Genomic DNA, 12,662 nt, shown 5'->3' on the forward strand with positions numbered 1-12,662 from the left:
TTTGTAGTGGAGGGGGAGAGAGGACCCAGGAGGATTTCACAGGTAGAGCAGTCCTTGTGTTGCAGGCAGGGGGACCCCTTCCAGGGCCGGAAACTGGGCTCTTGTCTAACACTCAGAAGTGAATTGTCTGAGGAGACACAGGTGCTGATGAAGGAAGAGATTTTATTGGGAAATGGCGCCCAGGTGGAGACAGGTAGGGTAAGGGAACCCAGGAGGACCGCTCTGCCACACGGCTCGGGTTTATGGTGATGGGGTTAGTTTCCAGGTTGTCTTTAGCCAATCATTCTGATCAGAGTCCTTCCTGGTGGTACACGCCTCATTCAGCCAAGATGGATGCCAGTGAGAAGGATTCTGGGAGGTGGTTGGACATGTGGTGTCTCTTTTTGACCTTTCCTGAACTCTTCCAGTTGGTGGCAGCTTAGTAGTTCCGTGTCCCTTACCATGATCTCCTGTTGTAAAACAGCTCGCGTAAGTGGTTACTACGGTGCCTGGCCAGGGGGGCGGTGTCAGTCACTGTGCCTCCCCTAACAGTTGCAGAGAGGAGGAGGGCTTCTAAGCTCCCAGAAGGCTTGAATATAGGGGACCTCCAACCATTTGCCAATCCATTTGAGTAAGTTAGTGAGATCTGATAAAATATTGAAATCGGAAGTCCTGAATTCAGCCCAGCGGTTTTGGTTATCCAGTTTGTATTGAGGCCAAATTTGAGTATGAAGTGACTTGAGTTCATGAACCTTGAAATCAGTCAATAGTAGAGGTTTGAGGTTTCATTTTTACGCAGGCCAAGGGACAGTCCCACGGAACGGATTGGCTTGCTGCTGCTAAGTTGCTTCAGTTGTGTTCGACTCTGTGCAACTCCACAGAACGCAGCCCACTAGGCTCCCCCATCCCTGGGATTCTCCAGGCAAGAACACTGGAGTGGGTTGCCATTCCCTTCTCCAATGCATGCAAGTGAAAAGTGAAAGTGAAGTCGCTCAGTTGTGTCCAACTCTTCGAGACCCCATGGACTACAGCCACCAGGCTCCTCCATCCATGGGATTTTCCAGACAAGAGCACTGGAGTGGGGTGCCATTGCCTTCTCTGGATTGGCTTGACCCCATCAGTTCAGTTCAGTTCAGTCGCTCAGTCGTGTCCGACTCTTTGCGACCCCATGAATCGCAGCACGCCAGGCCTTCCTGTCCATCACCATCTCCCGGAGTTCACTCAGACTCATGTCCATCGAGTCTGTGATGCCATCCAGCCATCTCATCCTCAGTCGTCCCCTTCTCCTCCTGCCCCCAATCCCTCCCAGCATCAGAGTCTTTCCCAATGAGTCAACTCTTCCCATGAGGTGGCCAAAGTACTGGAGCTTCAGCTTTAGCATCAGTCCTTCCAAAGAAATCCCAGGGTGGATCTCCTTCAGAATGGACTGGTTGGATCTCCTTGCAGTCCAAGGGACTCTCAAGAGTCTTCTCCAACACCACAGTTCAAAAGCAAATGGCTAATGACTGTCTGGTGGAGAGAAAAGGTTGTCACCTAATCTTTTGACCGGGCAAACGGAGAGAGAGAGAGACTCCTAAGGAGGGAGGGGCGTCCCCCAAATACCTCCCCAGAGGGCCTTTGGGCCCGAGGGTTCCCTGGGCACGCAGAAAGGATGATAGTCTATGGTGCCCTAGACTACTGTCCGAGCTTCCCTGGGCTACTGGGTCAGGTGAGAATTTGTGGTGGATGGAGGTCGGTCGAATGGCAAAAGGCCTCTGTCCTGGAGTTGGTCGGTCTCGCAAAAAAAGAGAATGTAGAGAAAAGAGGAAGAGAGAGAGAGAGGCCAATATTCCTTGGGGTTCATGGAAACCAATAAAGCCCTTACTCAGGGCTTGTACCACTCACAAAGGCACAGGGCGTCCTCCCAAGGAGGTATTGAAAGCCCAGGTGGGAAAGTGAGCGCGGCAGGTTTCCACGCTCCAAAGGGCTGGCCGTGGAGAACGAGACTGAGAAGGAACCTCAACCTCCCGGGTTTCGGCACCAAAAAATGTAGGGTAAGGGAGTTAGAGAAGCCGAGGTTTGGAGAAAGAAGGAGACTGGCACTTTACAGGAACAGATCACCTTTAATGAGGCGAGAAGGGGCAGCAGTCAGATCAGTGGGCTGCTGCGCCAAATCAAGAAGAGAGTAGGTATATACAGAAAACATATATATGCAGAGATACATCGTTTTGAGGGGGTCTGTTTTTCCTTAAGATTGTTTTTTATTAGTTAGCTTTCAACAACTGGGGCAAGGAATTCCTGAGACCTGCTGGAAACTGGGATCAGCTGGGAGCTGAACGTAATCAATCGTAATGTTCATTCCTTTCTTTAGGGGAGAAAGTTCTTGAAAGCTGAGTGCCGAAGAATTGATGCCTCTGAACTGTGGTGTTGGAGAAGACTTCTTGAGAGTCCCTTGGACTGCAAGGAGATCCAACCAGGCCATCCTAAAGGAGATCAGTCCTGGGTGTTCATTGGAAGGACTGATGCTGAGGCTGAAACTCCAATATTTTGGCCACCTGATGCGAAGAGCTGACTCATTTGAAAAGACCCTGATGCTGGGAAAGATTGAGGGCAGGAGAAGGGGACTACAGAGGACGAGATGACCGACTCAGTGGACATGAGTTTGAGCAAGCTCTGGGGGTTGGTGATGGACAGGGAGGCCTGGCGTGCTGCGGTCCATGAGGACGCAGAGTCAGACATGACTGAGCCACTGAACTGAACGAGTGGTGGGGAGTTTTAACCGGGTAGCCTTTCCCTTTTCCAGGGGATCTTCCCAACGCAGGGATCGAACCCAGGTCTCCCGCGTTACAGGCGGATTCTTTACCAGCTGAGCCACAAGCAAAGCCCAACTGGAGTTTCCACTGGCGGCTATTTTGAGCCCTGTAGCTTTCCCTTCAGGGACACCGCCTCGCGCCCGGAGCCCGCCCGCCGGCGGGAAGGAGGCTCCGCCCCGGCTTCCAGGCGCGCCCCGCCCGCCCTCCTGGGGAGGGGAAAGGAGGAGGGAGGGGAGGAGGGAGGGGAGGAGGCGGGGCGCCCGCGTGCGTCCAGGCTCAGGCGCCGGCTCACCCTGCCTACCCCGGCCCAGGCCCCGCGCTCAGTTCCCGGCCCCGCGCTCAGTTCCCGGCCATGGTGGAGGCCTGGTACATGGACGAGGCGGCCGACGACCCGCGGCTGCCGCACCGCGCCGAGCCCGCGCGCCCTGTCGGCCTGGAGCAGCTGCGCCGGCTCGGCGTCCTTTACTGGAAGGTACGCGGGGCCCGCGCGGCTGCACAGGCGCCCCTCCAGCCCCGCGCGCCCCGCCTTCCGGCCGGAGCTCGGGGGCCCGTGCTCAGTGCGCAGGCTCGGCGCGCCCGGCCGGCCCCCGGGCCTCCACCGCGGGGGGCGCCGCGTGCTCGGTGCCGGGGATCGGGGATCGTGGGGCAGAGGGGTCGGAGTGAGAGCGGGCCCGGGGCCCGCGGGTCCCCGCCGCCCCAGTGGGTGGCCGGGGCCCTGTAGGCGCGGGCTTGTCCTCAGGGGCCCCGGGCGGGGCGGCGGGAGGGCGGTTGGGGGGTCCCTGAAGGGTCCCCTGTGCGTCTCCCTGGGGTAGGGGGCGGCTCGACGGGAGGCGCCGCCTGTTCAGACTCTGCCCTTCGGTCTCACTGTCCACGGGACAGTTTTGGAGCAGGAGTGGACACTGGCCAAGCCCTGAAAGTGTCCCGGGATAAAGTAAGGCTGTGTTTTCAGCTCCTCCGCCAGGTCGAGTCGGGCTCCTCCTGGCTCCTGGTTCTCCTGTGGATGGGAAGACCCAGGACTGTCAGAATTAAACTTGTATACGCGCTGAGTCGTGCGCGACTCTTTGCGACCCCATGGACTGCAGCACGCCAGGCCTCCCAGTCCATCACCAACTCCTGGAGTTACCCAGACTTATGGCCATCTCATCCTCTGTCGTCCCCTTCTCCTCCCGCCTTCAGCCTTCCCCAGCATCAGGGTCTTTGCCGGGGAGTCCTGTAGACTTGTTTACTCTGTGCTTCAGCGCCCTGGGCCTTTTTGCGCTTTATAATGACTGACTCTGGAGCAGGACAGTAGCTGGGCTGTTCGCCTGTTGTGTCTTGTCGCCGTAGGGTGTGGGAAACTCTCACCCGGATGTGAAGGTGCGCTGTTGGGGGTCTGCTCATGTGGGGGGTGGTCGTTTAGAAATTCATGGCTCGAGCTTCTTGGTGGCTCAGTGGTAGAGGCTGCCTGGTGACACAGGAGACAGGCCGGTTGGAAAGCTCTCACGTGTCTGGGGCAAGGATGCAGGAGCTGTCGAGTGGCGCTCTGCAGTCGGGGAGCTGCAGCTCCACGAAGCCTGCACACACCAGCGAAGACCAAGCAGAATCGCATACGTAAAACCTGAAAGAAAGAAAGAAAAGGCAGCCCGGCCCCGGGTAGGAAGCCTCTTGTCTGCCTGAGGAACCTGGGTTTTATTTGTGGGCTCAGAGGGCTTCAGGTGTTTCGGCTCTCGGAAACAAAGTAACCATGGAGTTGCCATAAAGACAAAGGTCAGGCGGACTTGCAGAGTGGACAGGAGGCAGAGGGACAGGACATGGCCGTGGGGCGAGGTGCCCGTTACAGGCGTCGGCGGTGGGCGCTTCCCCGACTCCTGGTGGTGGGACTGGAAGCGTGCAGTTTCAGTAGAATCTCCCGGAAGGGCTGCTGGAGAGAAGGGAGGTGTGAATTCAACACAGCTGCACTGTTTTTAGCCTTTAGAGGGAAGCGTGCCAAGAGGCAGGGAAAGGAGGGGAAGAAAGGTGAGTTTAGGATTGACACGGGACCAAGTGATATTACTACAGTATATGTGGAGTATAACTGTACTGGAGATCCAGAATGTGGACACGGGACTAGGTAATAAATTCCGAGGATAATCATATTGGAGATCCAGAAAGAGACTGTTCCGGTGTTTTGGTGTGTTCACGTGACCTCCTGTTTGTTGCTTGTTTAAACTCTTTTAGCTGGATGCAGACAGATATGAGAACGATCCAGAATTAGAGAAGCTCCGAAAAGAGAGAAACTACTCCTGGATGGACATCATAACCATATGCAAAGACAAACTCCCGAACTATGAGGAAAAGGTAAGGGAACTAAAGGGGATTATTAATTATTCACCATTAATAAATGCGAGAGAAGGCAACGGCACCCCACTCCAGTACTCTTGCCTGGAAATTCCATGGATGGAGGCGCCTGGTGGGCTATAGTCCACGGGGTTGCAAAGAGTCGGACACGACTGAGCGACTTCACTTCCTTTCTCTCTATAGTTCCTTTTGGAGAAGGAAACGGCAACCCATTCCAGTGTTCTTGCCTGGAGAATCCCATGGACGGAGGGGCTTGGTGGGCTGCAGTCTGCGGGGTTGTGTAGAGTCGGACATGACTAAGCAGCTAACACACACACACACATTAATAAATGCAAGCCTTTCCTTCTTTTTAAATGCCTTTCATTTTTGTTTATATGAGAGGAATGCTGGCCTTAGAATCAGCTGAAAAGTATTCCGTCCTTTTCGGTTTTTGGAAGAGCAGGTCTAGACTGGTTTTACTTTTTTCTGAAATTGACAGATTAGCCAATGAAGCCGTGTGGTTTTTTTGTTTGTTTGTTTAGTTGCTAAGTCGTGTGTCAGACTCTTGTGATCCCATGGACTGTAGCCCACCAGGCTCCTCTGTCCATGGGACTTCCCAGGCAAGAATACTGGAGTGGATTACCATTTCCTTCTCCAGGGGATCTTCCTGACTCAGGGATCAAACCCTTGTCTCCGTGTCTAAAGGTCACGTTTTGTTCTTAGCATGCTTGGTAATTATTGATTGGATGCCAGGCATTGTGATTTATTCTCTTGGATGTTGGGTACTTTTGTACCGGTAGAAATATTCTTCAGGTTTCTTCTGGAATGCATGTAAGCTTATTGGAAACAATTGGATGCTTTTGAGCCTTTCCTTTAAGATACGTTAGGTGTCCCCGGGTGGTGCTAGGTAGGTGTTGTTTAGCCGCTTTCTCAGGCCGACTCTCTTGCGATCCCAGGGACTGTAGCCCCCAGGCTGCTCTGCTTCACCACACAGAGCCCCTGGGGTAGTGAGGTTTTTCCAGTCTGACTGGTGGGACAGGCTCTGTTCCCAGGCCGGCAGAGGGCCAGGAACTATTCCTTTCAAGCTTGAAGGGTCTGAATGCCTCTTTTCCCAGATGGGCTCCCGAAGAACCCTCGAGGGAGGCCCTCTGCAGGCCTCTGGGATTTCCCCGTGGAGGTCTCTCCCCTTGGGCACTGTGTCCTGCACACCAGCTCCCTCCGTCTCCCCAGATTCTCAATCCTGCTTTTCAGCTCAGGGTGCTCTGCCTGGGTGCCCCCTCCCAGCTCCGCATCCCGAGAACTCTCTCCCAGTGGAATGCGGAGCAGGTGTGGGGTTCACCTCGCTGGCTTTCTGCCTCCCGATCACTCTCTTCCCTTTCCTGGCGTCTGGTGCTTTGCAGACCGTCAGTTCGTATATTGTGTTTGTTTTGACTTGGAGGTGGGAGGGGAAACCTAGTTTCTGTTACCCCATCTTATATGGAAGTGGGAGTCAGTGTTTTTTAAATTCTCGGTTTGTGTTGGTGCCCAGGTGCCTGTTCCTGGAGAAACTCACTGATCTTTGGCCAAGTGAGGAAACAGACGTGCAGAGCTTGTAATGAGGCTGGATGTGTTCAAGTTCAAGGACGGCCTTGTTTTTGGAATTGTTGTCTTTGCTTTTTTAGGAGTAAGGTGACTCCGTTATGAAACGGCCGTGGCAACAACAGCAGTCTCAGGATTTTTCTGTCTTGGTGAGCTTCGGCAGCTGTGTCGCTCCCAAGACTTCCTGTTTCCATCATGCTGACCTACGAACTGGGAAGCCACGGCCTTAAGCCACTCTGCGTAGCCTCTTTCTCTTACCTGTGGACACTTGGCGGGGGTGAGGCCTCTTCCCTGCTCGTGTTGATAAAGCCAGGCCCAGAACCCAGTCCTCCTGGTCCAGAGTCTTCACCGACCACCAGGAAGGCTGCCTCCACCCGCACTGTCCCTCGCCAGCTTGGGTGTCTCCTGTGTGTTTTTCTGAGAAGAACCTGCGCGCAGGTGGAACAGCGCCTTGCCCTGGGAACGGGAGCGGTGCAGCACACCCAGGCTGCCAAACACAGCCGTGCTCCGCGGTGTCCACTTCGCTCTGGTGTGTCCCCCGTGATTCTTGCTGGTTGGAGTCCAGGCGTTAGAACACCTTAGAAAAGGCTGAAATTTCTCACTGAGTGCCTGCAAGTCCCGATATCCTCATAGACTTAAATTTTACGTTCTTACTTGGAATTTCAGACGTCCCGCCTTCTCACCAGTCCCCATCCTTCCATAGGAGGGGCTTGATGGTTGTAAATCCTGGCTGTTAGATTATTCTTAGCATTACCACCTTCTATTTTATTTTATTTCTCCTGAAATAAAACCCTGTCCCTAACACCAGCTTATGTCTTGTTCTTGTAAAACATACTTCTTTACTATCTGATTATCTCACGGTTGTCTTAGGTTAACACGTTTTGGGCAGGAATCCTGTGGAAGGGGTGCTGCGTCTGCTCAGGGCACCCCGCCCAGAGGCCTGTGCCTGGGGTGGCGTGGGGGTCCCAGTGCCCATGATGCAAAACTTGGCTAAACTGGTGTCCATCAGGGTTCCATGTTGTGACTGGACGACTCTTCCCGCTCTAAGGAAGGAGTCTGTGGAGAGTTACTTTCTGCCTGTGACTATTCTGCTCGGTGTCAAACTTGGACTTGGTGTGAGTGAATCTTGCTGACCCCGCCCTGAGTCAGTTACCCTGTCCCTCCATCCATCATCTTCCTGTACTGACTTGGCCTGCTTCTCTCCCATCGATGCCCGTCAGTATGGGTGTGGGATTCTTGGTTTCCTCGTGGGCCTGTGTCCATTCCTGCCATCCACCTTGATGTTCAGATTGGTCCAGACTCAGGGGGGCGGCGGGGGCGGTGGGGGCGTGGTCCTGCCGCATCCCCGCCGTGTTCCCAGCCCCTCCGTGCTCCCTGGCTCAGGGTTTCAGGGTGTTTGTGCCCCCGGGGCTCCCTCGGCTCGTCCTCGGGTCTCTCTCCTCCTGCACACACCACGGTGCCCAGTGGTGGCTGCATCCACACCGTTAGGATCAGCAGGCCTGTCCGTGGAGTTCCAGGCGAGTCGAGGTCCTGCCTTACTGAGGGTGTAGTCAGAGAACTGTGTTCAAAAGCACTTAGGTGAGTTTTCTCTTCCTCCTGTGGTTGTGAGCATATGGCTTGATTCCAGATTTAAGGTCCCCCCTCCCCCGGCCCCCAAGCTTGTTTTATTTTTATTTATGACTCTGTAAGATGTAAAGTGAAAGTGAGTTGCACAGTCGTGTCGGACTTTCTGCAAGCCCATGGACTGTAGCCCACCAGCCTCCTCTGTCCTTGGAATTCCCCAGGCAGGAGTCCTGGAGTGGGCTGCCATAGCCAGGTTTAAAATGAAGACTCGACCAGAAGGCCCCTCGGCTCCCCTTGGCTGGCCCGCGCCGCGCCCTGCTGTCGGAGCCGCGTGCCCGTTGACTCTACCAGCCCGCTCTGCTCCTGCCTTCTGGGCATCTCCAGTGTTCCTCAGCGACAGGCAGCACAGCAGGGAGCGGCGCCTGCGTGTCTTTCCGTGCTGTTGGAGGTGTATCTTTAGGGTAGATTCCTAGACGGGCGGCGGGTCAGTGCGTGTCCAGCTGTGCCCACCCCTCCAGGGGCTGTGGGCCCAGCAGGGCGGGGACCTGTCCTCACGGCCTCGCCCGCCTGAGAGGCTGCCATTCTCACTGGAAGCGGGGATTTTCCAAATGTCTGTGGATTGTTCAGAAGGGTGGAAGCATTACGTGAGGAGAGCTTTGAAACCCTCCGGGACAAGAGGCGAGAGGTGGGGAATCTTAAGAAGGCCAGTTAAGGAGGAAGGTGAAGGTTGCGTGGCTGTGTACTGGAGCATGCTTCCAACGTTTATGCACATCTGAGCATCTTTATTGTGAAATGTCAGAGGACAGAGCCCCGGAAGACACAGGCCAGGTAGGGATGAGGGGAGGTGTTCACTGAGCGCCTTCCTCAGAGGCACACTCCGCTCCTGCCCTGCCGGGGTGAGCACGTGCCTTCGCATCTCGTGGGGGCGGGCCGGGTGGTCCATGCTGGGGCAGGGGTGGTTCTGCCACCTCGCCCCGGGGCCCCCCAGCTCACAGAGCCCCCCACCCCGCAGATCAAGATGTTCTTCGAGGAGCACTTACACCTGGACGAGGAGATCCGCTACATCCTGGATGGCAGCGGGTACTTTGACGTGCGGGACCAGGAGGACCAGTGGATCCGGATCGCCATGGAGAAGGGGGACATGATCACCCTGCCCGCCGGCATCTACCACCGCTTCACGCTGGACGAGAAGGTGGGCTCGCGGCCGCTCGGCTGGAGTGTGGTCTGTGCGCCTGTCGGACGCTCAGCCCCGGCAGTGCCAGGCGAGGAAGCTGCCTCAGCGAGCAGCTGGGGGTTCACGAGGGCCGGGGGTCTGCAGGGGCGCACATGAGCCCGCACCCCCCAGGCACGTGCCCGGGCCAACGGGAGGCGCCCCTCTAGGGGTCCCTGCTCCTTCATCATTCGAGAGCATGTCCGTTGGGCCTCAGCCGTCGGGCGCTGGAACCATGGACACGGTCACAGAAGCAGGAGAAGGGTGGTCTGGGGCTCCCTCCATGGGCTTGGGACTGACTTGAGACTCACGGGTGTGCTCAGCTTAAAGCTCAGGACTTGGAGAGGATGTGCGAGGGAAGGTCGCCCCACTCCTGGCCCCAGCGTCTCTCCCTGGAGTTGGCTGCGATCAGGCCCTCGTGCCCAGGAGCCAGCCAACTTCTGACGGGGGTGGCGCCCCTCTTTTCTGCTCGCTGCGCTTCGGGACGGTTTCCTGTTGGCATATAGAGAGCCCCAGCCTGTGCGCAGCCGCCTGCTGGCCACTCTGGGACACACTCTGGTTTACTCGGGGAGTGGTGACCCCGAGAGATGGGTCCACCAGCTGTCTCCAGTTCGCTGCTGTCATAAACGGCTCCGGGAGAAAGAACCTCACGCATTTGCCATCGTGTCCCTTGTAGGACATGTGCACCCTGGCTGGACAGGGGTGCAGGTTCCTAACCGTGCTGAGGGAGGGGCCCGCCTGCAAGGCGGTGTGTGTATCGAGAGCGTGGGCCCGACGCTGCCCTGCGGCTGCCTGAGCACGGGCCCTCCTGCCTTTCAAAGGAATGTGCGTGAGAACAGGGGGAGCAGCCCGGAGCGTGACCTCACGGCTGTGTAACCAGCGCCGCTGTCTATGTCTCCCCAGAACTACGTGAAGGCCATGCGGCTGTTCGTGGGAGACCCCGTGTGGACGCCATACAACCGGCCGTCGGACCACCTCGAGGCCCGGACGCGGTACCTGGAGTTCCTGGCCCGGACGGCCTAGCGGCGCTGCGGGCCCCTCGTGAGGCAGCATGGAGTCTGTCCCTTTCCCCTGCTTCAGCGCTGCAGGCGCGAGGTCGGGGAGCCTCCTCTGCAAGCCTGTCAGATCAGAACACCATTTTTTTGATCAGAACATGTTTTAATGGACGGAGCTATGGAGCTGGTTGGATGTGCAACCAGCTGGAGATTTGGGCGGGTGATTCACTGCTCTGATTCGGGGTCAGGGGTCAGTGGCCCCACACTAGCTCTAGCCTTCAGCTCTGACCAGTGAGTTTCATCTCCCCAAATACAGCCACTTGCTGCCTGGTTCTCGGGCTTTTAAACAGGCGCCAGGCGAGGCCATACCTGCCCTGTGCAGGCATGTGACAGTGAGTGACAGGACGGGTGGAGAGGTCACCCACTTTTCTCCCAAGACACAGGGGTGCTGGGGGGGAAGCTGGCATGCTGGGGGACGTGCACTCGCTTATGCCACTTTCTTGCTCAGAATAAAGCAGCTGCCTTGATGCTCTGCTGGGGGCTTGGAGCCGCCTTAGATTCTGGTGCTTGTGGTTCCTTCCAGCCGCCCCGTTCGCCTCCCTTGTCTGACGCGTGTGCGTATGTCTGTGTTTCCTGGGTCAGCGCTGCTCCGCGTGCGGTTTCTAGGTTAAACTCGAACAGTAAATGTCTTCTACAATCAAGCCTTTGAATTTTAACAAGAATTGGTACATCGTTTGTATTTTTAATCAACAGTTTTGAGATAGAATTATATCTCATTTGTTATAATCATAGAAAAACCCTGAATTAGCGTCAGATTTGAAGGGCAGTTTGCTTTGGGTATTCTTTTAAGCTGGATTAAAAATCTTTATGTGGAAATGGATGTCATCGCTTCCACGTTGGTTTTGGCATGTGTCCAGGCATGGAGGGACCCCAGGCCTCGCCATGTGGGTGAACGCTGGACTTAGGGTCAAGCTGCATGCCGGCCACACGGGGGTAACACCGTCAGCCCCCAGGGTCGGGCGCTGCCCCTCCTGACAGGGCTCAGGAGATGAGACGGAACCTCGGAGCAGGGGTGGCTCCTCCTGTGGGCACCGTCAGTCATAGAGAAGATGGTGGTTTATGGATTCGCAGTTGTCAGGGGCTCCAGGAGCACCCGCCCGGGGGCTGAGCTGTCTGTGTGGACCTGGGAGCACTGCTTGCTGAGGGAGACGTGTCTCAACAGGTCACTGGACAGGCGTGCCCTCCCTGCAGGTGTGCAGCACTCAGGGTGGCGTGCAGCTCACGGATATACAGTGCGTTAAAGCAGAGACATCACTTTGCCTGCAAAGACCCGTCTAGTCAAGGCTATGGCTTTCCCAGTGGTCATGTATGGATGTGAGAGTTGGACCATAAAGAAAGCTGAGTGCCGAAGAACTGATGATTTTGAACTGTGGTGTTGGAGAAGACTCTTGAGAGTCCATTGGATAGCAAGGTGATCAAACTATTCAATCCTAAAGGAAATGAGTCCTGGGTGTTCATTGGAGGGACTGATGCTAAAGCTGAAACTCCAGTACTTTGGCCACCTGATGTGAAGAACTGACTCACTTGAAAAGACCCTGATGCTGGGAAAGATTGAAGGCAGGAGGAGAAGGGGACGACAGAGGATGAGATGGTTGGATGGCATCACATGAGTTTGAGTAGACTCCAGGAGTTAGTGATGGACAGCGAGGCCTGGCGGGCTGCAGCCCATGGGGCCTCAGAGTCGGACACGACTGAGTGACTAAGCACAGCATGGTAAGGAGGTAAAGTTAACAGCAGAAACGCAAGCCAAAGGCAGTGGGGGTGCCCCACAGGCGATGCTGTTTGCTGAGTTGCAGGGAGTTGGGAGCAGAGCCCGACCTCACAGACCTCAGACACGCCTGGGGCCGTGAGCATCACTGCTCCTCCAGGCCCAGCTCCTCGCGGGTGGGGTTGGGGGGTGGACGCTGAGGGGAGCTGCTGTGCTGTGCTTAGTTGGTCGGTCGTGTCCGACTCTTTGCGACCCCATGGACTGTAACCCACCAGGCTCCTCTGTCCATAGGATTCTCCAGGCAAAAATCCTGGAGTGGGTTGCCGTGCCCTCTTCCAGGGGGATCTTCCCGATCCAGGGACTGAACCCCGGTCTCCGCTGCAGGCGGATTCTTTACCATATGAGCCACCAGGGACGTCCAAGAAGACTGAGGGGGTCACCTATCCCTTCTCCAGGGGCTCTTCCTGACCCAAGAATCGAGC

The 12,662-nt window shown here is 56.2% G+C and overlaps 1 protein-coding gene across 1 annotated transcript; it reads left to right on the plus strand.

Moving 5' to 3' along the window:
• Positions 1-3,012: 3,012 nt before the first annotated feature.
• On the plus strand, positions 3,013-11,292 carry ADI1 (acireductone dioxygenase 1). Its single transcript, XM_040241410.1, has 4 exons — positions 3,013-3,243; positions 4,968-5,087; positions 9,220-9,399; positions 10,321-11,292. The coding sequence occupies exons 1-4, from the start codon at positions 3,124-3,126 to the stop codon at positions 10,438-10,440; spliced, it is 540 nt and encodes a 179-aa protein (XP_040097344.1). The 5' UTR covers positions 3,013-3,123; the 3' UTR covers positions 10,441-11,292.
• Positions 11,293-12,662: the final 1,370 nt, after the last annotated feature.

Source organism: Oryx dammah, unplaced genomic scaffold (assembly GCF_014754425.2).
Source record: "Oryx dammah isolate SB20612 unplaced genomic scaffold, SCBI_Odam_1.1 HiC_scaffold_1, whole genome shotgun sequence".
Classification (NCBI taxonomy): domain Eukaryota; kingdom Metazoa; phylum Chordata; class Mammalia; order Artiodactyla; family Bovidae; genus Oryx; species Oryx dammah.